Source organism: Acinonyx jubatus, chromosome C2 (genome assembly GCF_027475565.1).
Source record: "Acinonyx jubatus isolate Ajub_Pintada_27869175 chromosome C2, VMU_Ajub_asm_v1.0, whole genome shotgun sequence".
Lineage (NCBI taxonomy): Eukaryota > Metazoa > Chordata > Mammalia > Carnivora > Felidae > Acinonyx > Acinonyx jubatus.
In genome coordinates, this window is record NC_069384.1 from 11,718,213 (window position 1) to 11,740,411 (window position 22,199).

Genomic DNA, 22,199 nt, shown 5'->3' on the forward strand with positions numbered 1-22,199 from the left:
AAAATGAAAATACAACAATCCAAACGCTTTGGGACGCAGCGAAGGCAGTCCTGAGAGGAAAATACATTGCAACCCAGGCCTATCTCAAGAAACAAGAAAAATCCCAAATACAAAATCTAACAGCACACCTAAAGGAAATAGAAGCAGAACAGCAAAGGCAGCCTAAACCCAGCAGAAGAAGAGAAATAATAAAGATCAGAGCAGAAATAAACAATATAGAATCTAAAAAAACTGTAGAAAAGATCAACGAAACCAAGAGTTGGTTTTTTGAAAAAATAAACAAAATTGACAAACCTCTAGCCAGGCTTCTCAAAAAGAAAAGGGAGATGACCCAAATAGATAAAATCATGAATGAAAATGGAATTATTACAACCAATCCCTCAGAGATACAAACAATTATCAGGGAATACTATGAAAAATTATATGCCAACAAATTGGACAACCTGGAAGAAATGGACAAACTCCTGAACACCCACACTCTTCCAAAACTCAATCAGGAGGAAATAGAAAGCTTGAACAGACCCATAACCAGCGAAGAAATTGAATCGGTTATCAAAAATCTCCCAACAAATAAGAGTCCAGGACCAGATGGCTTCCCAGGGGAGTTCTACCAGACGTTTAAAGCAGAGATAATACCCATCCTTCTCAAGCTATTCCAAGAAATAGAAAGGGAAGGAAAACTTCCAGACTCATTCTATGAAGCCAGTATTACTTTGATTCGTAAACCAGACAGAGAACTACAGGCCAATATTCCTGATGAATATGGATGCAAAAATTCTCAATAAGATACTAGCAAATCGAATTCAACGGTATATAAAAAGAATTATTCACCATGATCAAGTGGGATTCATTCCTGGGATGCAGGGCTGGTTCAACATTCGCAAATCAATCAACGTGATACATCACGTTAACAAAAAAAAAAGAGAAGAACCATATGATCCTGTCAATCGATGCAGAAAAGGCCTTTGACAAAATCCAGCACCCTTTCTTAATAAAAACCCTTGAGAAAGTCGGGATAGAAGGAACATACTTAAAGATCATAAAAGCCATTTATGAAAAGCCCACAGCTAACATCATCCGCAACAGGGAAAAACTGAGAGCTTTTTCCCTGAGATCAGGAACACGACAGGGATGCCCACTCTCACCGCTGTTGTTTAACATAGTGCTGGAAGTTCTAGCATCAGCAATCAGACAACAAAAGGAAATCAAAGGCATCAAAATTGGTAAAGATGAAGTCAAGCTTTCGCTTTTTGCAGATGACATGATATTATACATGGAAAATCCGATAGACTCCACCAAAAGTCTGCTAGAACTGATACATGAATTCAGCAAAGTTGCAGGATACAAAATCAATGTACAGAAATCAGTTGCATTCTTATACACTAACAATGAAGCAACAGAAAGACAAATAAAGAAACTGATCCCATTCACAATTGCACCAAGAAGCATAAAATACCTAGGAATAAATCTAACCAAAGATGTAAAGGATCTGTATGCTGAAAACTATAGAAAGCTTATGAAGGTAATTGAAGAAGATTTAAAGAAATGGAAAGACGTTCCCTGCTCATGGATTGGAAGAATAAATATTGTCAAAATGTCAATACTACCCAAAGCTATCTACACATTCAATGCAATCCCAATCAAAATTGCACCAGCATTCTTCTCGAAACTAGAACAAGCCATCCTAAAATTCATATGGAACCACAAAAGGCCCCGAATAGCCAAAGTAATTTTGAAGAAGAAGACCAAAGCAGGAGGCATCACAATCCCAGACTTTAGCCTCTACTACAAAGCTGTAATCATCAAGACAGCATGGTATTGGCACAAAAACAGACACATAGACCAATGGAATAGAATAGAAACCCCAGAACTAGACCCACAAACGTTTGGCCAACTCATCTTTGACAAAGCAGGAAAGAACATCCAATGGAAAAAAGACAGTCTCTTTAACAAATGGTGCTGGGAGAACTGGACAGCAACATGCAGAAGGCTGAAACTAGATCACTTTCTCACACCATTCATAAAAATAAACTCAAAATGGATAAAGGACCTGAATGTGAGACAGGAAACATCAAAACCTTAGAGGAGAAAGCAGGAAAAGACCTCTCTGACCTCAGCCGTAGCAATCTCTTACTCGACACATCCCCAAAGGCAAGGGAATTAAAAGCAAAAGTGAATTACTGGGACCTTATGAAGATAAAAAGCTTCTGCACAGCAAAGGAAACAACCAACAAAACTAAAAGGCAACCAACGGAATGGGAAAAGATATTTGCAAATGACATATCAGACAAAGGGCTAGTATCCAAAATCTATAAAGAGCTCACCAAACTCCACACCCGAAAAACAAATAACCCAGTGAAGAAATGGGCAGAAAACATGAATAGACACTTCTCTAAAGAAGACATCCGGATGGCCAACAGGCACATGAAAAGATGTTCAGCGTCGCTCCTTATCAGGGAAATACAAATCAAAACCACACTCAGGTATCACCTCACGCCAGTCAGAGTGGCCAAAATGAACAAATCAGGAGACTATAGATGCTGGAGAGGATGTGGAGAAACGGGAACCCTCTTGCACTGTTGGTGGGAATGCAAATTGGTGCAGCCGCTCTGGAAAGCAGTGTGGAGGTTCCTCAGAAAATTAAAAATAGACCTACCCTATGACCCAGCAATAGCACTGCTAGGAATTTATCCAAGGGATACAGGAGTACTGATGCATAGGGGCACTTGTACCCCAATGTTCATAGCAGCACTCTCAACAATAGCCAAATTATGGAAAGAGCCTAAATGTCCATCAACTGATGAATGGATAAAGAAATTGTGGTTTATATACACAATGGAATACTACGTGGCAATGAGAAAAAATGAAATATGGCCTTTTGTAGCAACGTGGATGGAACTGGAGAGTGTGATGCTAAGTGAAATAAGCCATACAGAGAAAGACAGATACCATATGGTTTCACTCTTATGTGGATCCTGAGAAACTTAACAGGAACCCATGGGGGAAGGGAAGAAAAAAAAAAAAAAAAAAGAGGTTAGAGTGGGAGAGAGCCAAAGCATAAGAGACTGTTAAAAACTGAGAACAAACTGAGGGTTGATGGGGGGTGGGAGGGAGGAGAGGGTGGGTGATGGGTATTGAGGAGGGCACCTGTTGGGATGAGCACTGGGTGTTGTATGGAAACCAATTTGACAATAAATTTCATATATTAAAAAAAAAAAAAAGAGAGAGAATCTGCCTCACCCATATGAAAACACTGTCAAATACAAGGCCATATATTCTTAATATATATATATATATATATACATATATATATTTATACATGTATATACAAATATACATATACATATTTATATACATAAAAATATACATATGTATATTTTTAATGTTTATTTTTGAGAGAGAGAGACAGAGTGTGAGTGCAGGAGGGGCAGACAGAGGGAGACACAGAATCCGAAGCAGGCTCCAGGCTCTGAGCTGTCAGCACAGATCCCAATGTGGGGCTCGAACTCATGAACCACGAGGTCATGACCTGAGTTGAAGTCATACGCTTAACTCACTGAGCCACCCAGGTGCCCCATAAGGCCATATATTCTTGGGGCGCCTGGGTGGCTCAGTCCGTTAAGCATCCAACTCTTGATTTCCACTCAGGTCAAGGCCTCACAGTTTGTGAATTCGAGCCCCACATCGGGCTCTGCACTGACAGTGGAGAGCCTGCTTGGGACTCTCTCTCCCCCTCTCTCTCTGCCTTTCCCCCGCTCGCTCTGTCTCTCTCTCAAAATAAATAAATAAACTTAAAAAAAAAAGGAAAACCCTGCCAAATACAAGGCCATATATTCTTGTAAATGACAATGCATTCCCCAGAGCCCCAGTGCCACACCCCCACATGGGACGCTACTCTCCAGCTCTGACCTCTGACCTCAGGAGACAGACTTGAGAAAAACCAGGTAGGTGGCTGCTAGAAGCCTCAATGCGGGGAGCAGCCAGTGTCCCCTGTAAAGACAGGCTGTACCCCCACCCCACGCAACAACTCCGGCCTGAAAGCAAGGCCGGGGGGACAGAAGAGATGAGGCTGGGGATGGCTGTCGGCGGCTTTCACACACCACACGTGCTTCTAAGTTTTCCTCTAATCCTGACTGGAGGCTCTTCTGTCAAAGTGCCAAGTGGCAAGTGGCAAGATGAAGGCCGCTTCAAGGTGCATGCCAGGGTTTCCACGGAAGATGCCTGCCCTACTCACATGACCACCGAGCCCTGGACCCCCAGACCCTGGTGGGGAGGGAGATCCCAAAGCACAGGCTACCTGCCCCCCCTTCGATTGGGAGTGAGCTTCCCAAGGGGTAAGTGATCTCAGAACGGGTAAGTTGTGCAGATACTTCTAGCTGCTCTAATCTTCTCCCGGCAGAGCCCAGCTGCTGAACTTGGGCAAAAGGCGCCCCACATTTCAAAGGCTCATTTCCCGATTTACCGGGGAACGGCCCACCCATGTTCCCCATCCTTGCCTCTCCTCCAAAGCTGGCCCTTTCTCAGAACTGCTTTTGAAAAATGTCTCTCCACCACGGGGCTTTAAGGGGAAGAAACCATCCAAATTGAAACAGCAGCTGACGCAGGAAGACCAGCAGCTTGGGGTGGGGGGGGAAGGAAGAGTGGAAAAGGAAGCTGCATTCTGCATGCTGTCTTCGCAAAGGGTGAAAACAAAGGGCGCTTAGATGAACACAGCCTCGAGAGCATGGCCCCATTGGAGCCAGCCTCCGGCCTCTGGTCCTGGGCTCTTAACGCTCAATCAGCCGTCTGAGCCTCGCCCAGAAAGTCACGCTGGCTCCCCCTCACCATGCATCCATTATGGACTGCCTCTGTCCCTGAATTTAGCTCCTTTTGAAAGCAGCCCTCACCACAAGCGGGGACACAGCATAGTGGTTAAATACTTGGACTCTGGAGCCAGGTTACCTGGGTTGAAATCCCAGTCATTGTGCTTCTCTTGGTCCCCTCATCTATAAAATGGGGATAAATTACGGTGTCTGTCTCCCCGAGCTGTCATGAAGGTTGAACCATCGGGCATCAGTAAAGTGTCTGTGCCGGGACCTGTGGAACCAGCAGGCATCAGTAAAGTGTCTGTGCCGGGACTTGTTGAGCCAGTGGGCATCAGTAACGTGTCTGTGCTGGCACCTGTTGAACCAGCGGGCATCGGTAAAGTGTCTGTGCTGGGACCTGGTGCACAGGAAACACCACGTAAATTATTTGTTAAACAGTTGGGCAGCTACATGCTCTACTGTTACAGCCGCTGTTAGATCACTTCCAAAAATGGTAAGTGTCCCCTTTGACCTTGCAGCTCCTCTGCTACAAATGTAAGAAAACAATCAGATGATTTATGTATGAGGGCACTACCTCCAGCAGCCTCCAACTCTCGACTGTCTACACTCGAGAGTGGGGAAGAGTGAAATACATCATGTGTGATACATCATATAATAAAACGAGCAGTAAAAATGTTTACACAGAGATAATTACATGAGAAAAAGCGCTCAGACATTTAAGTACGTTCAGTTGAAAAAAAAAAAAAGAAAAAAGGAAGCAGGACCCAAAAGCACAACCCCAGCTTTGTTTCATTTTTACATATACACCAGCACATTTTCAAACCAAGTGCATGCATTTAGAAAAAAGTCTAGAGAGAAACACGCTAAAATGAGAACAGCGATTATTCTTGGGCTGTAAAGCATTGGATGTTTTAATTTTATTCTTTCTACTTTTCCGAGTGTTCCAGCCTTTCTGTAGAGAACGTGTATTGCTATTAAAATCAGAAAAAAAAAATGAAATAAAGAAATGCTTTCAGAAGACTGGGCTGGTCAGGTTAGGTATGTTTAAGTAAATCTCCCGATTTTTAAATGTTGGCACTGATGGAGAAAACAAAAATTAAATATTGTAGGTCAAACACAGTCTGTAGTCCACATTGTCTGCAACCCGTGGTTTAAACTTTAAATTTTCCCATAGTGCTCAGTGTAATTTTCACTTTCCTACTGTGACTGTCAGAAAACGGAGGCACCGGGGCGCCTGGGTGGCTCAGTCAGTTAGTTGAGCGTCTGACTCTTGATTTCGGCTCAGGTCATGATCCCAGGGTCATGGAATGGAGCCCTGCATCAGGCTCTGTGCTGAGTGTGAGAGGCCTGCTTGGGATTCTCTCATTCCCTCTCTCTCTCTCTCTGCCCCTCTCCCCTGCTCTCTCACTCCCTCTAAAAAAAAAAAAAGAAAGAAAACAGAGGCACCTTCGTTTATAATTAGAGTAATGCTTTACTATAGAGAAACAGCACGGAAAAGATTTAAATCCCACAAGCCTCAAAATGAAATATTTCATGTCACTAGAATGCCCCAAGCATGCATGTAAAAGTCTCTAAAAACAAAACAAGAGCAAAGGCCCTCCTCCATCACCAAATCTGCAATTGGAAAAGAAAACAAGATCTGCTTTGGTTTCAGTTTTTTGTTATCTTTCAACTTTTCCAAACAAGGGCACTTACATTCACCCCATCCTTTGTTTCTTTTACCCAAAGCACCTCTATCCTGAAAAAAATCTCTCCCAAATGCTTTCCAAAAAGAAAACAAAGTAAGCAAGTTAGCCTGGGATAGGAAACTGTCAAAGCCTTTAACAAATATTTCTAATACTTCCTGGCACTCTGTCAACCCACAGATGTACCTCCCCATTCAAGGCTAAGGAGTGCTAGTTAATAAATCAGCTGTGCCTTCCTGTTACTGAAACCTTGCTTACTGTTATTTTTAAATTTTTAATGTCTTTATTTTTGAGAGGGAGAGACAGAGCACGAGCAGGGGAGGGGCAGAGAGAGAGGGAGACGCAAAATCCGAAGCAGGCTCCAGGCTCTGAGCTGTCAGCACAGAGCCCAACACGGGGCTCGAACTCACAAACCACAGTATCATGACCTGGCTTAATGCTGAGTAGGGCGGGCCTCATGGGCACAAGACCCGTGTGGTGGCACACAGCCCCACTCTTAAGAGGCACCCAGTTTGATGCTCTCCTGTTGCCATCTTGAAATCTTCACTAATTTTGAACAAGGGCCCGCATCATTTTCATTTTGCACGGGGCCCCACCAATTATGTAGCTGGTCCTTATGGACCGGTCCACTTACCATAGATGATTGGTACTTACTTGAGGAATAGATAAATGTAATTCAGAGATAACCCCTAAACCCTGGCTTAGAATCTATTTTTATGAAGCAAATATTGTCACAATGGACATTCAAAGGTAAAAAAGAAGTCATCTGGAAAACCACTCCTCTGACACATTAACTGCCAGTAATTTTTCCCAGTTCTTCACCTGTTCTTGACCACAGAAATATTCCAAATTTTACACAGTTGCAACTGTTACCAGATGACATACAATTATCCTTTTTTTTTTAATGTTGATTTATTTTTGAAAGAGAGAGACGGAGCATGAGCAGGGGAGGGACAGAGAGAGAGGAAGACACAGAATCTAAAGCAGGCTCCAGGCTCTGAGCCATCAGCACAGAGCCCGATGCAGGGCTCGAACTCACGAGCCATGAGATCATGACCTGAGCCAAAATTAGACGCTAAACCAACTGAGCCACCCAGGCACCTCCAATGATCCTTTTTAATAGTTGCCTCATGTTTGACTTCAAGTTAGGAGGACACAATTCGACATTTTTCTGCTGATGGACACGAATATACACCTTAACGTATATCTTCATGAATACAAGTGTTTTTTATTTCTTTTTCTGATGGAGGCTTGTATCACCTGTGCAGGGGAAAGTAATGAGGGCATTTCTGTGGCTCTACTTTGCTGTAAGGGGCTGTGTTAACTGATCCTCATCCAGTGCTGTATCCGCAAACCACACTCTCACAAGCACTGAGCATTACCACATCTTTAAATTGGGTTTAACTGGTAATATAAAATGACTTAGCCAACAATTTTAAGTCTTCACTTAACCTATGTAACAAGATAAACACATAACAATTGAGGATCTAGATTCTGCCTTTTTCTTCCCATATGTGTTTGTATTGCACATCAAGTGATGGCAAACTGAAAAAGCTTGCAAAACGGGTGAGAGAGGGAACAAGGGGCCAGAATACTGTGCAAAATGGAAAAGTCCATTTAGAAATGGAGAATTAGGGCCACCTGGGTGGCTCAGTCAGCTAAGTGACTGGCTCAGGGCATGATCTCACAGTTTGTGAGTTCGAGTCCAGTATCGGGCTCTGTGCTGACAGCTCAGAGCCTGGAACCTGCTTCAGATTCTGTGTCTCCTTCTCTCTGCCCCTCCCCAGCATATGCATGCTCCCCGCCCCCCCCCTGCAAATAAACAAGCATTAAAAAAAAAAAAGAAATGGAGAATTAGTAGTAATTAAGCGAATACATTCCTTAGTAGGCCAAATTTGGCCCACAAAGTTCAATAAGCCAGATTCTCAAACTTGAAGAAGATGAAGGCTAAAAGCCACCTCCTGCCCTTTTAAGACAGGAAGCCCTCCCTGAGACCAATGAGAGAACAGAGTCCCACCCAACTAAGATGCCATGTGGGCAGACAGCACAGTCTCTGACACTTGCGTTGTCTAAGCCCGTGGATGGGGGGGGGGGGGGGACGGGGGTTGTTGTGCAAGCTCTGTCCTTGGAGCCTTTAAAAGCACAGGAGAAATATGTTTCCAGCGGATTTGCTCGCAATGTTGCCATGAGGCAGGGACAAGGGTTCTGTAACGGCTCCCCCCCAAATCCCAGGAAGGACACCCACAGAAAGATCCAGCTTACTATTTATGCTGCACCTGGTAGACCACCGGCCTCGTGTCATTGCTCAGGGACACCGGCTCCCAACTCAGAACCTGCTCGGCATTGTACAGGCGAACCTTGGGGTTTCGAGGAGCAGGCAGCTGGGAAAGAGAGTCTTGAAAGGGGCAGAGAATAAGAGAAGGGGGAAGAGGGGGAGAGAGAAAGGGAGAAAGATCGATTACAAAAATATTTAAGTGCACGTCATCAAACCATTCGTATGCAACTCCGTTTCTGTCCAAGTGCAGAAATGGTATTACGTGTCTCTCTAGGCACGTCCCCTCACCCCCGCCTTTGACTAAATTTGGCATCATGAACACAGTCTGTGGAAAAAAAGAGGGGGTTGGGGCTGCCTTTCTGCCTGCAGACTCCAGTTCTTTTTTAAATGTTTTTCTTTTCTTCAATTTATTTTTGAGAGAGAGAGAGAGAGAGAGACAGATTGCGTGCATGTGTGAGCTGGGGAGGGACAGAAGGAGTGGGGACAGTGGATCCAAAGCAGGCTCTGTGCTGACAGCCAAGAGCCTGACACAGGGCTCGAACTCACGAACGGTGAGATCACGACCTGAGCTAAAGTCAGATGCTCAACTGACTGAGCCACCCAGGCCTCCCCCTGCAGACTCCAGTTCTCTCGAACAGGTCCTGCGTGCCGGGGTCTGGCCCAACTAGAATGCTTACTCTATCTTTAATACGTATGTGTGACTGGGCAGGTTAACTTGACAGTCTGGGCCCCAGTTTCTTTTTTTGGAATAAGGGATAAATAACAGTACAGTCCAGAAGTGAAGGCTGAATTGGGGGCCACGTGACATGCATTAGCCCCAGACTTGCATTAGCAGCAGACGTGCATCAGGACCAAGGGTGCGTTTGGTAAACCTCCGCAAACACATGCACGCACTCACACACATCCACACGCACACGCCCCAAAACAGGCGTGCAAAGCCCGAAGGCACGCGGAGGGGGAGACATGTCTTTTGGGGGGTGTTTTTCAAGGACCCCCAGTATCACGATCACCGAGGTATCGCTTCAAACGCAGATCCCCAGTCCACTCCCCAGACCAGGGAATCCACATTCTCAACACGCTTCCCAGCCTATTCTTATGCACAATGAAGTCTAAGGACTACAAACAGGATAATAACACCCACCCCAGGGAATGACCACCAATGCCAGGGTCCCTCTCCCGGGGTGACCTAGAAGGCACAACCTCAGCAACCCACCCCCCAAGCAGATACTTCCGCAGGACGGGGCTGGGGACCACAAGTGCGGGGGGAGCCTTTTCTCTTGCAAGAACACGCAATCATGACGAGACCATCTCTGAGATGGAAAGATTAATGAGAAACGCCCAGAACGTGGAAAGCAAAGTGTGAAAAACATGCTGTTCCAGAATTCAGAGCAGGAAATTCAAACCACATGCTTTCAGTAAATGCATCCAATCTTGACGAACAGCGCCCAGCTCACGTCTGCCGGCTCTTCTTCTGAAAGATGCGATACCAAGAGTCTGTGGCTGTTTTGTTTACTTCCAGGATGTTCGTTGTCTCCACAGCGATGAGCTCAGGCCCAACTCCGGGCTTGAACTCATGAACTGTGAGATCATGACCTCAGCTGAAGCCGGATGCTTAACCGTCTGAGCCACCCAGGTGCCCCTAGTGTCTTTTCTTTTCTTTTTTTTTTTTTAATGTGTATTTATTTTGGGGAAAGAGAGGGCGTGTGGGGGAGGGGCAGAGAGAGAGAGGGAGACAGGATCCGAAGCGGGCTCTGTGCTGACTGAGACACCCAGGCATCCCTCAAATTTAGTGTCTTAAAACCACCCAGGTGTCTCTCTTAAACAGTTCTGGAGGTCAGAAGTTTGAAACTGGTGGGTGAAAGTCAGGGTGTTCCGTGTTCCTTCTGGAAGCTCTGGGGGAGAAATGGCTCCTTGCTTCCTCCAGCTTCTAGAAGCAGCCCACATTCTTTGGCTCTGACTCCTTCCCCCAGCAACACTGGGCCAGTTCCTTCTCTTGCTGCCATCTCTGCGGTCTCACTCTTCTGCTTCCTTCTTCCACCTTTCAGGGACCCTTGTGATCACACCGGGCCCACGAAGCCCTTCAACCCAGGGTCATCTCGTGACCTCAGGACCCCTCGTCACAGGTGCAAAGTCCCTTTCGCCACACACGGTAACACAGCCGCAGGATCTGGGGCTGAGGATGTGGACATCTCGGGGGAACGTTATTCCACCCGCCACGGTGCTCGTCACCTTCCCCCCATCTCCAGGGAAGAGCCATCTCCGGGCACCCTCTCCCACCATCCCCACAATCCAGACGTTCCGCTAAGAAAGGAGGCACCGGGGGACAGAGCAAGGAGGAAGAGTTTCCACCCTAACTGAGGGCTGGGCCAGGAGAGAGGCTTCCCCATAGTCGTGGAGGCTCTAGACGAGCCTTCGACTTTCTTTGATTTTCATTTTACCACGGTGGGGGGAGAGGACCCGCAGGTTTGCTCTTACATTTGGGCTTCTTGGAATCCCCTGTCTCACCACATTCAGAGAAGAAAACAAATCTTAGAACTGAGGATGTCACAAGGAAGTACATCAGACTGCCCACTCACTAACAGCTGCCTCTGCAACCTCTCAGAGGGCCTGCCCTTGAACGGCCTCACCCCTGTCTCACAGGCCACATGGGGCCCTCCCTGTTCCTGGGAAACACGGGGCCTGCCCTCGCCACTCCTTCTCTGGGGCTTTCTTTCCCAGCATGCCACGGCTCTCTCCCCCACTCCCTTCAGGTCTCGGTAGAGTGGTTTCCTGTACAAAATGCCTAGGGCATGGGATTCCCTGCCCCTGCCTGACCTGTCCCCATGGGGCTCTGAATGTGGTGAGACAGGGGATTCCACCTGGGTCCTTTTGTTTCCACCAGGCACTGAGGAGCATGGATTCCAAAGCTGGACTGCCCGAGTTCAAAGCCACACGCTCCTGTAGTTGTTTAGCCACTTTGTGCCTCAGCTGTCTCATCCGTTAAATGGGTACAGTACAGACTTCACAGCGTTGTTACGAGGAACGAACGGGTTAGTTTTACAGGGCTGAGGACAGAGTGAGCGCCTCGTGGTCCCTGCCTCTCCTCACCGCCAGCAGTTTATCGACAGTCTCCCCAAGGTGCGAGAGTGGGGAGCTCCAGGAAGGCTGGGTGTTGTCGGACTTGGGGACTGTTTTATCCCCACCTCCTGGAGGAGCAGGCACTCAGGACATGGGGCCTGAGTAGCCTACAGCCCAGCAGCGTGCTCTCCTTCAGAGACAACATAACCCATGTCTCGTCCTCAGCATCACATCCACTCGAACACCATGCAAAACTTCGGTTCCCTTTTTCCTTCCTCACCTTATGCTCGGTCTTCCCTTTTCTGTGGTCTCTGCTGTGGCCGGGAATGGGTGGCCAACTCTGAGCCATGACTTATCTGCTTGGCTCCAAAGGGTCAGTGTATTTAGGGTCATAGCACCTGCTGTCCAGGGTGTCGGTGAAGGCTCGGTGGGAAGAGAACAGAATTTATGGACAAAGGGCTTGGGCTGGAATTCTGATCCTATCCCCCACAGCCACAGATCCTGCCAAGGCCCCACCTGAGCCTCGGTTTCCTCATGAAGAGTGAGACGGTGCTGTCTCTCCCAGACTCGTAGCGAGGGGCAAATGCAAGACCACAAGTGAAAGGCAAAGCAGACCCTAAGTATATAATTTGTAAGACGTGACTGATTCAGGCCCCAGGCTGAGCACCATATCCAATGGTCTGAGCCTGATGGAGGCAGAACAGCGGCCCCCAAAGATGTCTGTGTCCTGCGAATATATGAGGTTACGTGGCAAAGGGGAACTGGGGCTACAGATGGAATTCAGGTCCCTAAACAAAAGACCCTCAAAGAGGGAGATTCTCCTGAGAGATCCGGGTGGACCACAACGGTGTTTCTCTAGAAGCTGGAGAGGGCAAGGAAGTGATTCTTCCCCCAGAACCTCCAGAAAGGAACGCATCCCTGCTGACACCTTGATTTTAGCCCAGTCAGAACCTGCATCTGACCTCCAGATAACACCCTGGTGTTGTTTTAAGGCACTGCGTTGGTGGTGATTTGTGACAACGATAGGAACTAATTCAGTCACTGTAGGTGGACATCAGGGCTTTAATGACAGCCCAGCTCCTACGAGATAAAAGCTCACAGTAAGAGTAGGGGGTACAATGCTCCCCACTCTACCTTTTCTCTCCGTGGCCTCTGGGGCAACCGCTCATAAACGACTAGTGGGAAGAAGAGATAACGTAGGTGTCACCTGTGGGAAGTGTGTCCTCTGTGCCTCACGACCACGGCCTCCTCCTATGCCACCTTCCTGCCCCCACCCACCACCTCTGGTCCACCCTAGCTAGACCCACCCGGGAGGCTTTATACATATTTAAGAATAGGCGCTCCTGGTCTCAAAAGCACAGTTTGATTAACACACATCACACACAGGTAATAAAATAAAGTATAATTAACATTAAAATTAATCATTTAATCTTGACAACCAAAGACCCTTCAGGATCTTTCTCCATGGATGCGGCATTATGATGAACATCAACGATCCTACCTCTGACACCTTGCAGGGGAGAAGAAGTCAAAAAAAACATTCCCTGGGGCACCTGGGTGGCTCAGTCGGGTGAGCATCTGACTCCTGGTTTCGGCTCAGGTCATGATCTCAAGGTTCGACGGATGGAGCCCCACCTCGGGCTCTGTGCTGACAGCACGGAGCCTGCTTGGGAGTCTCTCTCTCTCTGCCCCTCGCCCACTCATACTCTCTCTCTCTCTCTCAAAATTAATAAATAAACATTTTTAAAAAACTCCCTGAATTCTCCACTCATGCTTTCTATCTCTCAAAATTAATGAATAAACATTAAAAAAAAAATCCCCTGAATCCTCAGCCATAACTGAGAAGTCGCTCTTGTTAGTAAATACCGGACATCAGCTAATTTACCTAGCCATTTGTCTCTTCCTATAGAGGATGGTTTTGTTTCCCTGAGAGTAAATGGGGCTATTACCTTCTTGAAAAGAATGGTGGAGAGAATAAAGTCAGATAATGTACGTAAGACACTTACAACCTTGTCTGACCTAGAAGACTGGCCCAATACATGGCGACTGCTACTATTCGTTTATAGTTTGCCCCCAAACCTGCCAGCTACTTACTTTCAACTGCTGAGACTATAAGCAAACAGGAGTTACTCAATGACGTTCATTTGCAATGCTTTTCACGTTGTTGGGCGTTTACGGTCTTTCTCAGCGGTCTCTAAGCGCATTAGAAGCTTTGGTCAAATCAGCAAATCGTGGCAATGAAATTCTGTGGCACAAGTCCATTTCCAATCTACTGGAAAACTAAGCAGCGGGTACAATACAAAGAGAAGCCTCAACTCCTCAACATTTAGGTAAATTACTAGGTAGTCAGTTGACTTACGGCACTTTGGTGCACTCGACTAATTTTTTATCTAAAGCAAAGGGCCACCACTTAATGCATTACTACTGAGGGGAACAAAAGACGCCACCCCCAAACTTGCCACTTTGGCATGTTGATTATTTTGAACTAAAGTCACGTAAGAAACAGTTGGTGTGATTTTAGGACATTCTGACTTTCTTTTATTCCCTTACAAGCAAGAAATATATCTCTCCCATATCCTTCCTGTCTTCCCATACCAGGAGGGAAGGGCATCTTTGTTGCTGGGGAATTCCAGGCTGAGAAGGCTGTATACATGAACTTTGTTAACTTTGTTAATTTATTACCCCCAGTTCAAACCCCCTCGTTTTGTCAAATCTCCACAAATAATTGTTTCCCTAGCTAAGAGGTATGAAAGCTGCCTGCTTTGGTCACTTCTTTGAGTCTCGTATTTTTATAAGCTCCGGTAGGTACAAATTAAATCTGTTTTTCCCCTGTTACTGTGTCTCATGTCAACTTAATTATTAGACCGGTTGAAAAACCCAGAAGGCAAGAAAGGAAATGTTTCCTTCCCTTACACTACAATGTAGGTCAGGTCCAATATTTCACATGTTATCTTTACAACAACTCTAAGAGACAGATATATTTATAAGTCTTCCCCTTTTAAAAAATTTGTTTCCTGGGGCGCCTGGGTGGCTCAGTCGGTTGAGTGTCCGACTTCGGCTCAGGTCACGATCTCACAGTTCGTGAGTTCAAGCCCCGCGTCCGGCTCTGTGCTGACGGCTCGGAGCCTGGAGCCTGCTTCGGATTCTGTGTCTCCCTCTCTCTTCCCCGCTCATGCTCTGTCTCTCAAAAATGAATAAACGTTAAAAAAATTTTTTTTTAATTAAAAAAAATAAAAAATTTGTTTCCAATACCTTCATATATTTTTTTTTCTCTGACCATAAAAACAATTCCATGATTCCTGAAAGACACTTGTGACTTATGGAAAAGCATGGAAATGTTTCTATTACCCATTTACTGTATAACCACCGTGAACAGTGTCACTTTGTGCTTTGACTAACACAGAGTTTCTCTAAAAATATCCTAGTTTTTTCATAGTTTGCTACGAAAACCTTTCAGGTAGTCACAGAACAGATGAGTATTGCACGGCACTATTTTTCAAAGGATCTACGATGAAGTTTTTCTGACGCATCGCACGGACCCAAACTCTGGTAGAATACAAAGGAGAGATCATTACTAGAAAGATGGGCATGGCCTCGGGGCAACATCCAGCTGCAAAGTTCCTATGTACTTCTCTCCACCCCTCCACCCCTGGACTCGTGGCAGACAAGTCACAAATGCCACACCGACCACCACTCCTGAGCTGTGGCACCGGTATTAAGTAACCACAGCTACCGCGTGCCCATTACCCAGCTCAGGCAATTAGCAACATTTTGCCAAAGCCCATGTCCTGTCTGAAGGAAGCCCAGGGAGAGCCGCACACAGACTGCTCAACACTTGAAGCTGAGGAGGGGCGGAGTCAGGATTCAAACCCATCTGTCCGACCCTCCTAGGAAAACGGCCTTGTAGTCGGAGCTCACCCCCTCCTGTGGGAGGCTTCTCTCATCAAGGAGTTCTGGAATTTCAGGGCCTAAGTGATGCTGGCAGAAAACAACAGCAACAACCCGAACCCACACCCCGAGCTTCACAAGGGAGGACATTTCTAAATCCTAGAGCCCCAGCCCATGATAGTCTCTCCCTGGGAAAGAACCCAGCGAAACACAAACACATAGGCATCCACACAGAATAAATCTCCTAGGCAGATTTACTTCTTCCTCCCCGAGGCCTTCTTGTCTTTTAGCATTTATATTTGGCTCATAAGTATGATCAGTTAGTGTCAGAGGTAGGAAGGAGGTTGACCCAAGGACGGGGCTATCTGGATGGGAGCTGAGCTGGGATTAAAAATCTGGTTCCGTGGACTCCCTGCCGCCAACACAACTGGGGGTCCGGCCACTTCTGGGTCCTGCCCTGAGCGCCGCTCCCCCATCTATCCGACCCTGGGGAAATGACCATCTGGATCTCACACCCACAGTCAAACACACCCCAGCCACGGTCAGACTGAGTCACATCTCCAACACGGAGGTCCCGGCCTGGGGCCGGCCGCCGCCGCACGCAGCTGCAAGGAAGGAAGGCCTGCCCGGGCCCCGCTTCTAACTCGGACCCCTGGGGAGGGCACGCCGGCCAAGGCCAGGGTGAAGGCTCTGTGGGGCCGGCAGACGCAGCCCTGTCCCAAGCCCTGGATTCCTTTGTCCTTTGTTCGCGCTGAGAAATTCGGAGACGCCGGCTGCACCGGGTTGCACGGAGCCGCGGAGCGGGGGCGGGGGAAGAGGAGCGGCAGGGTATCCAGTTTCCCGCAGGAACGGGGTGTCTCCTGCCCGGAAGGGATGACCCGGGGCCAGGACGCCGGGAGGGACTGCCCGGAATTCCCCGCCGCCCTCCCCACACCCGCGTCGGGGCTTCGCGCAACCGCCGGTCCACTGCGGGCTCCCCGCGTACCCCCAGCCCGTCAGGGCTCCCCGTGGATCGCTCACCCGCTCCGGGCACCCCGCGGACGCCCACCCAACCCGCGCCGCCCGGAGAACTCCCCCGATCGGGGGCACCCCCGCGGACCCCCACCCACCCTGGGCTCCTCGCGGAACCCGCCCACTCGCGGCAGCGCCCCGATTGCCACCCGCCCGCGACGACGCCTCCGTCCGGCCTCGGGGGTCCCGCCGGGCCCGGCTTACCTGCGGGGGGCGCCGCGGCGCCGCGGCCGCCGAGCAGCAGCAGCAGCGACAGCAGCGACAGCGGCGACAGCGGCGGCAGGAGCGGCGGCGGCCGCATGGCCCGGGGCTCTCGCGCCGCAGGCTCGGCGGCGGCTCTGCGGGCGGCTCGGCCCCGGCGCGGGGTCCGCCGAGCCGCTCACGTCGCCGCCCGGGCGGCCATGGCGACCGCAGGGCGCGCGGGGCCCGCCCCTTCCCGAGCGGCGGCGGCGGCGGCGGCGGCGCGTCCCCGGCGGCAGGACAGCCCCGCTCGGCCGCCGCCGCCCAGGCCGGCCCCTCCCGGCGCCCGCGCCCCGCCCAGCCCCGCCGGCCGCGGGACTTTCCCCGCGCCCCTCCCAGCGCCACAACACCCCCCCACCCGCGCGGTGGCCGCGACGTCCCCGCGCGCTGCTGGGACCCCGAGCCCCCGCCGGTCGCCCACCTTCCGGCGCTTGCGACCCCTCTGGGGAGACCTCCGAACCCCAAGGCCCGGGTGGGCCGCGTGCTGAGCCTCGCCTCCCCCCTCCCCGCCCGCCACCCATGCACCCCGCCCCCACCGCCACCCCTCCCCCCCTCCCGCCCCCCCCACCCCCGCCCCCATTCTCTCTTCTCCTGCAGCTCCCACCTGCGTGGGGGCACGCGATTCCCCCCTTCAGTTTAAATGCTGCCTTCTGAGCCTCTAAAGCACACACTAAGCTTTCAATCCTTATTTGAAAACCGGCTTAAGGCTGTGGTGGCTGGAAACGGCCTTGGGTGAAGGAAAGTGTGGGGTTCAGGGGAACAGTGGGCACAGAGCAAGGCGGAGGGAAAGCGAGAAACGTCCCACATTTCAGGATGGTGCGTGGGTTTAGGCCCCGGTCTGGGCTGCCGAGTGTATGAGGAAGTAACTTCTCGAGCTGGGGGAGCGCAGTGGGGTGCGGCCGGGCAGGTGGGGAGGCCTACTGTCCCAGCCTGAGCGGCCCTCCGGCTCTGCCAGCTGGAAGGATCTGGGTCATCTTGGTTCTCCCACGATGGGCTTTAAACCCAGCTGAGCATGGAAGGAAAGGGGCGAAGAAGAGAATGAGTGGGGGACATCAAGAATTAAAGAACAGCGTCACCAAGGCCCAGTTAGGAGTCTGCTGGGCTCCTTGGCCGCATAGTATTCGGCAACATAGGGCTTTACTTCGGGACTTCCTACAGTTTATTTTATTTAAGAAAAAAAATTTTTTTAAGTAATCTCTGCACCCAACGCGGGGCTAGCATTTACAACCCCGAGATTAAGGGTCACAGGCTCCACTGACTGAGCAAGCAGGGAGCCCTCGACTTCTTGCATTTTTATTTCCTTTTTTGTAGAACTCTTGAAATTGGTCACTGTTGTGAAAATATGTCAGAAAATATCTAACAGTTATCTGAATGATGCTTTGAGTGAGTTTCTCAAGGCACAGAGACATGTTTATATGTGAACTGAAAAAAGCAGCGTGTAAATCAGAATCCCTGTCCAAGTGATGTGTTGAAATGATTGGAGGGGCCCTGGGTGGCTCAGTCTGTTAACAGACTCCAACTCTTGATTTGGGCTCAGGCCACGATCTCATGGTTCCCTAGATCGATCCCCCAGTCCGGCTCTCTCTGCCACAGCGAGGAGTCTGCCTGGGACTCTCTCTCTCTCTCTCTCTCTCTCTCTCTCTCTCTCTCTCTCTCCCCTTCCTCTGCTTGCTTGCATGTGCATGCATGCTCTCTCTCTCAAAATAAATAAACTTAAAAAAAAATGATTGGAGGAAATATGCCAAAATACTAACATATCATAGGTAGCAGGATTACGAATGGTAATAGTTTTCTTTTTTTATAATCCCCCCTGCAAGGGCATATTTCACTTTTATAATCAAGAAAAAAAAAATCATATTAAAGGAAGGGACAAATGTGCACCTGTCTCAGCCCAGGCCAGGGAGCGCTTGTGATCTACTTGGATGTAGATGTTTTCAGAGGCAGTTGACAATGGTCTTTGGGGGTGGGGGGGTGGGGGGAGGATGGTAAGTCCCATTCCCCCCCCCGCCCCCCCCCTCCCTGCAAGAGAATACTTGTTTCTTCCCAGCTGGAGAATCTCCCTCCAAAGCTCTTCCCTGCTAAAACTTAGAGGGTTTACATTTTCCTTCCAGAAGTCCTTGTCAGAGTACTAAAAGGAGCATGCCCAGTTTGCTGCGTAGCGGTCCACTCTGCTGACACCTTAAGCACACAATATCCCCAACGCAAGTAACTGCCAAGCAGATGTCTTGCAAAGGCCAGTTCTCAGCGGGTGGCATTTCCCGTTTCTTGTTCCTCCTGGCTGGAAGACTTTTACTTTTGAGGTCATTGCTGGATGACTCTGACTTCCACAGAGATTTTCCACCTAAGAGAACGTGAAGCCAATCCTGTTGGCATTTCTTGTGGAAGATGTCCAAGCATCCACTGCCCTTTGTCCGGTTCCATGGATAGCCCCCACAGCATCATGCAATTCCTCGGTCATGGCACATGACAGGGACGTGGGTTCCTTTCTGCAGCTTCTCCCTTCTGGAGGTGTGTTTACTGCGAAAGGACCAAAAACTGAACCCCTAGGGGCCCTCCCTTGCACAACTCTCTTCCACGGTCCTGGAAGGGGCTGCCAGCTCTGTGTTCACATGGTCATATGTTCCTCTGAAGTCTGCAAAGTAAGAGCTTTTAACCACAATGGTTATGACCTCTGTCTCTTCCCTCTTTGACTTCTTTAACGTACTTCTCCAGGAGGGCGGTGCTGGGGCGGCTCTAGCTTGTGTGTGTGTTTTGAGAAGTGTCTTCATGGTATATATCAACAACAAATTGTCAAAAGAAACATTTCTAGGGCGCCTGGGTGGCTCAGTCGGTTAAGCGTCCGACTTTGGCTCAGGTCATGATCTCGCGGTCTGTGAGTTCGAGCCCCGTGTCGGGCTCTGTGCTGACAGCTCAGAGCCTGGAGCCTGTTTCAGGTTCTGTGTCTCCCTCTCTCTGACCCTCCCCAGTTCATGCTCTGTCTCTCCCTGTCTCAAAAGTAAGTAAACGTTAAAAAAAAAAATTAAAAATAAAAAAGAAATCTGTAACTTGTGATTTATTTTCAGTGTATGTAAATATTTTTGTATCCAATTTTATATTCTTAGTTGTGTATGCTTTAATACACAATATCCAATAATATAATGATTGACATATAAATTATATATTAATACATACATCATTACGTAAATAAATATAAATGTGCAAATACAAATAATAGAATTGATAATACTATATAAACTTCAGCCTTACAAAACTCAAATTCCTCCTTCCCTTTCCATTAACTTGCTACCTCCTAACCAGTTAATCTTCCCGAAGCGTTTTCCTTACGCTAATAATCTGGAGGTGCTCCCCCCACCTCCCTCAGGAGGGTAGCTGAGGGGGGACAGAAAGGAGCCAACACTGGTTGATGGCCCCGGGGGCTTCTCCATGCATTGTATCATTCAGTCCTCATGGTCAAGGGGGTTACGACTGCCATTTCACAGATGAGGAGACTGAGGCCCAGGGAATTAAGTAACTCGCCCTTACTTGGGCAAATCCACTTGGTGGATTTGCACGGCGTCAGTGTAGCTAAGGTGTAACTGCATTTCCTGGAATTCCCCTTCCTGCGTAGTTTCCAGTTGGCGTGGGGAAGAGAAGGATGTTTTTGTACAAGGTTTGGAAGCTTCAGCCATATTCCTTCACTCTCAGGAGGCTGGGGCGGGGCGCGAGGCGTTGTTGCAATTCGTAGCATTGTGGCTTCTCCGCCGGCATCCTGGATGGCTGTGGCCCCAGCCCAAGACTCTTGCAGCTCCTGCTGGATCAGGGGCTACAGCCTCCCCATCTCCCGGGAGACGCGGGCGCGTGTTAGCTGCCCGACAAAGGGCGCCAGCTTTTCTAGCAGGACACCCGTGCTGTCATCCATGCTGGAGGCTTGGAGCTGGTGAGAGACGGGCTGATGGTGGTCCCAGCTCAGCCTCAGCTTCCGGCTCGTCCTTGGTGCCGTCCGGCCTTCTCTTCCTGACCACTTGCACTCAGAGCTGCAGCCTCCGGCCCTAGACACTGGAAAACCAGTCCCATCTAGACTGTGTAGTTGACTCCGGCAATAGCCCAGGGTCCAACCCTTCTCTCTCTCTCTCTCTCAAACACACACACACACACACACACACACACACACACGGTGCTTGTACTTCTCCAACCCAAACCTGACTGATCATACCCCCAAGTCGCATAGCCACCAGGTGATGGGAGGGCTCTTGGCCCGTCCTGCTTAGCTTCAAAGCCCCTTGCACCTCACGCCAAACTGCTCACCTGCCATGTCAGTCCACCTGTCACCAGGCCTGGCTCTGGCTGCCTGATCATGCTTTCTGCGGCTCCCTGCCCGACAAGGCCCTGCTCGTCCATCCGTGTGTCTTTGATGATGTACTTCCTGAGGGTCCCCACGCACTCCTTCTCACCTGACGCCACCTGCCCCCCTTCCTTCGCCTCTCACCTCTTCCCCCACCCCGTACCCCAAATTCAAAAACTCGATCTCTTGCTGGAGCTCGCACTTGCTGAGAGCTTTGTTGCCCCTCCCTCCCACCTTCTTCTGTTCCTTACCAGCTCGTGTGACCCTTGACCTTCGCTGAGATGGTCGCCTCCAACGTGCAGGGGGGTGAGTGTCCCCCCATAGATTCAGACAGAGCAGCAAGAGTTCTGAGCACAGAGTAGGCCCTGAGCACGGCTAAATGGGGCCTTGATTTGTCGCCAGGAGTCCTCTGTTCTAAGAAATGCCAACAGCAAGGTCAGAGGGATTGGCATAGAAGTAAAAGGACAAATTTACCTCAAGGGTCTAGTGACTGGAGCCTATCTTCTCACTGTGTCCGTCACGGGGTCCCCTTTCCTCTTCCTGCAAACTTGCATTTCTGGCTCCCCCTTCCCATGGGGCCCCATAAAACCTCATTCTGAAAATGCACACTCTTTTCTCCTTTACTGCCTTTTCTGAGGGACCCTTGCAAGAATAACTGTCACAAAGTACATTATGCATTCCATGCCTCTGTAAAACGGGATGGGTAATATCTAGAAATTTGGCCAAGAGAAGAGAGAGTAGGCAGAGAGAGGAGGAAACTTTTCACTTCCTTTTTTTTTTTTTAAATAATTTTTTTAAAGTTTATTTTGAGACAGACAGAGAGAACATGAGCAGGGGAGGGGCAGAGAGAGGGAGGGAGAGAAAGAATCCCAAGCAGGCTCGGCAGGGTCAGCCCAGAGCCCAAAGTGGGGTTCGAA

At 49.1% G+C, this 22,199-nt stretch overlaps 1 protein-coding gene across 1 annotated transcript in view; it reads right to left on the reverse strand.

Moving 5' to 3' along the window:
* The window catches only part of IFNGR2 (interferon gamma receptor 2), a 33,798-nt gene extending 16,607 nt beyond the window's left edge, over positions 1 to 17,191 (reverse strand). The window contains exons 1-2 of the mRNA XM_027041688.2: positions 16,926 to 17,191; positions 8,753 to 8,885 (exon numbers count right to left, since the gene is read on the reverse strand). Of these exons, the coding sequence (XP_026897489.2) occupies positions 8,753 to 8,885; positions 16,926 to 17,022 (230 nt within the window). The 5' untranslated portion in view covers positions 17,023 to 17,191. The remainder of the gene's footprint in view (positions 1 to 8,752; positions 8,886 to 16,925) is intronic.
* Positions 17,192 to 22,199: the final 5,008 nt, after the last annotated feature.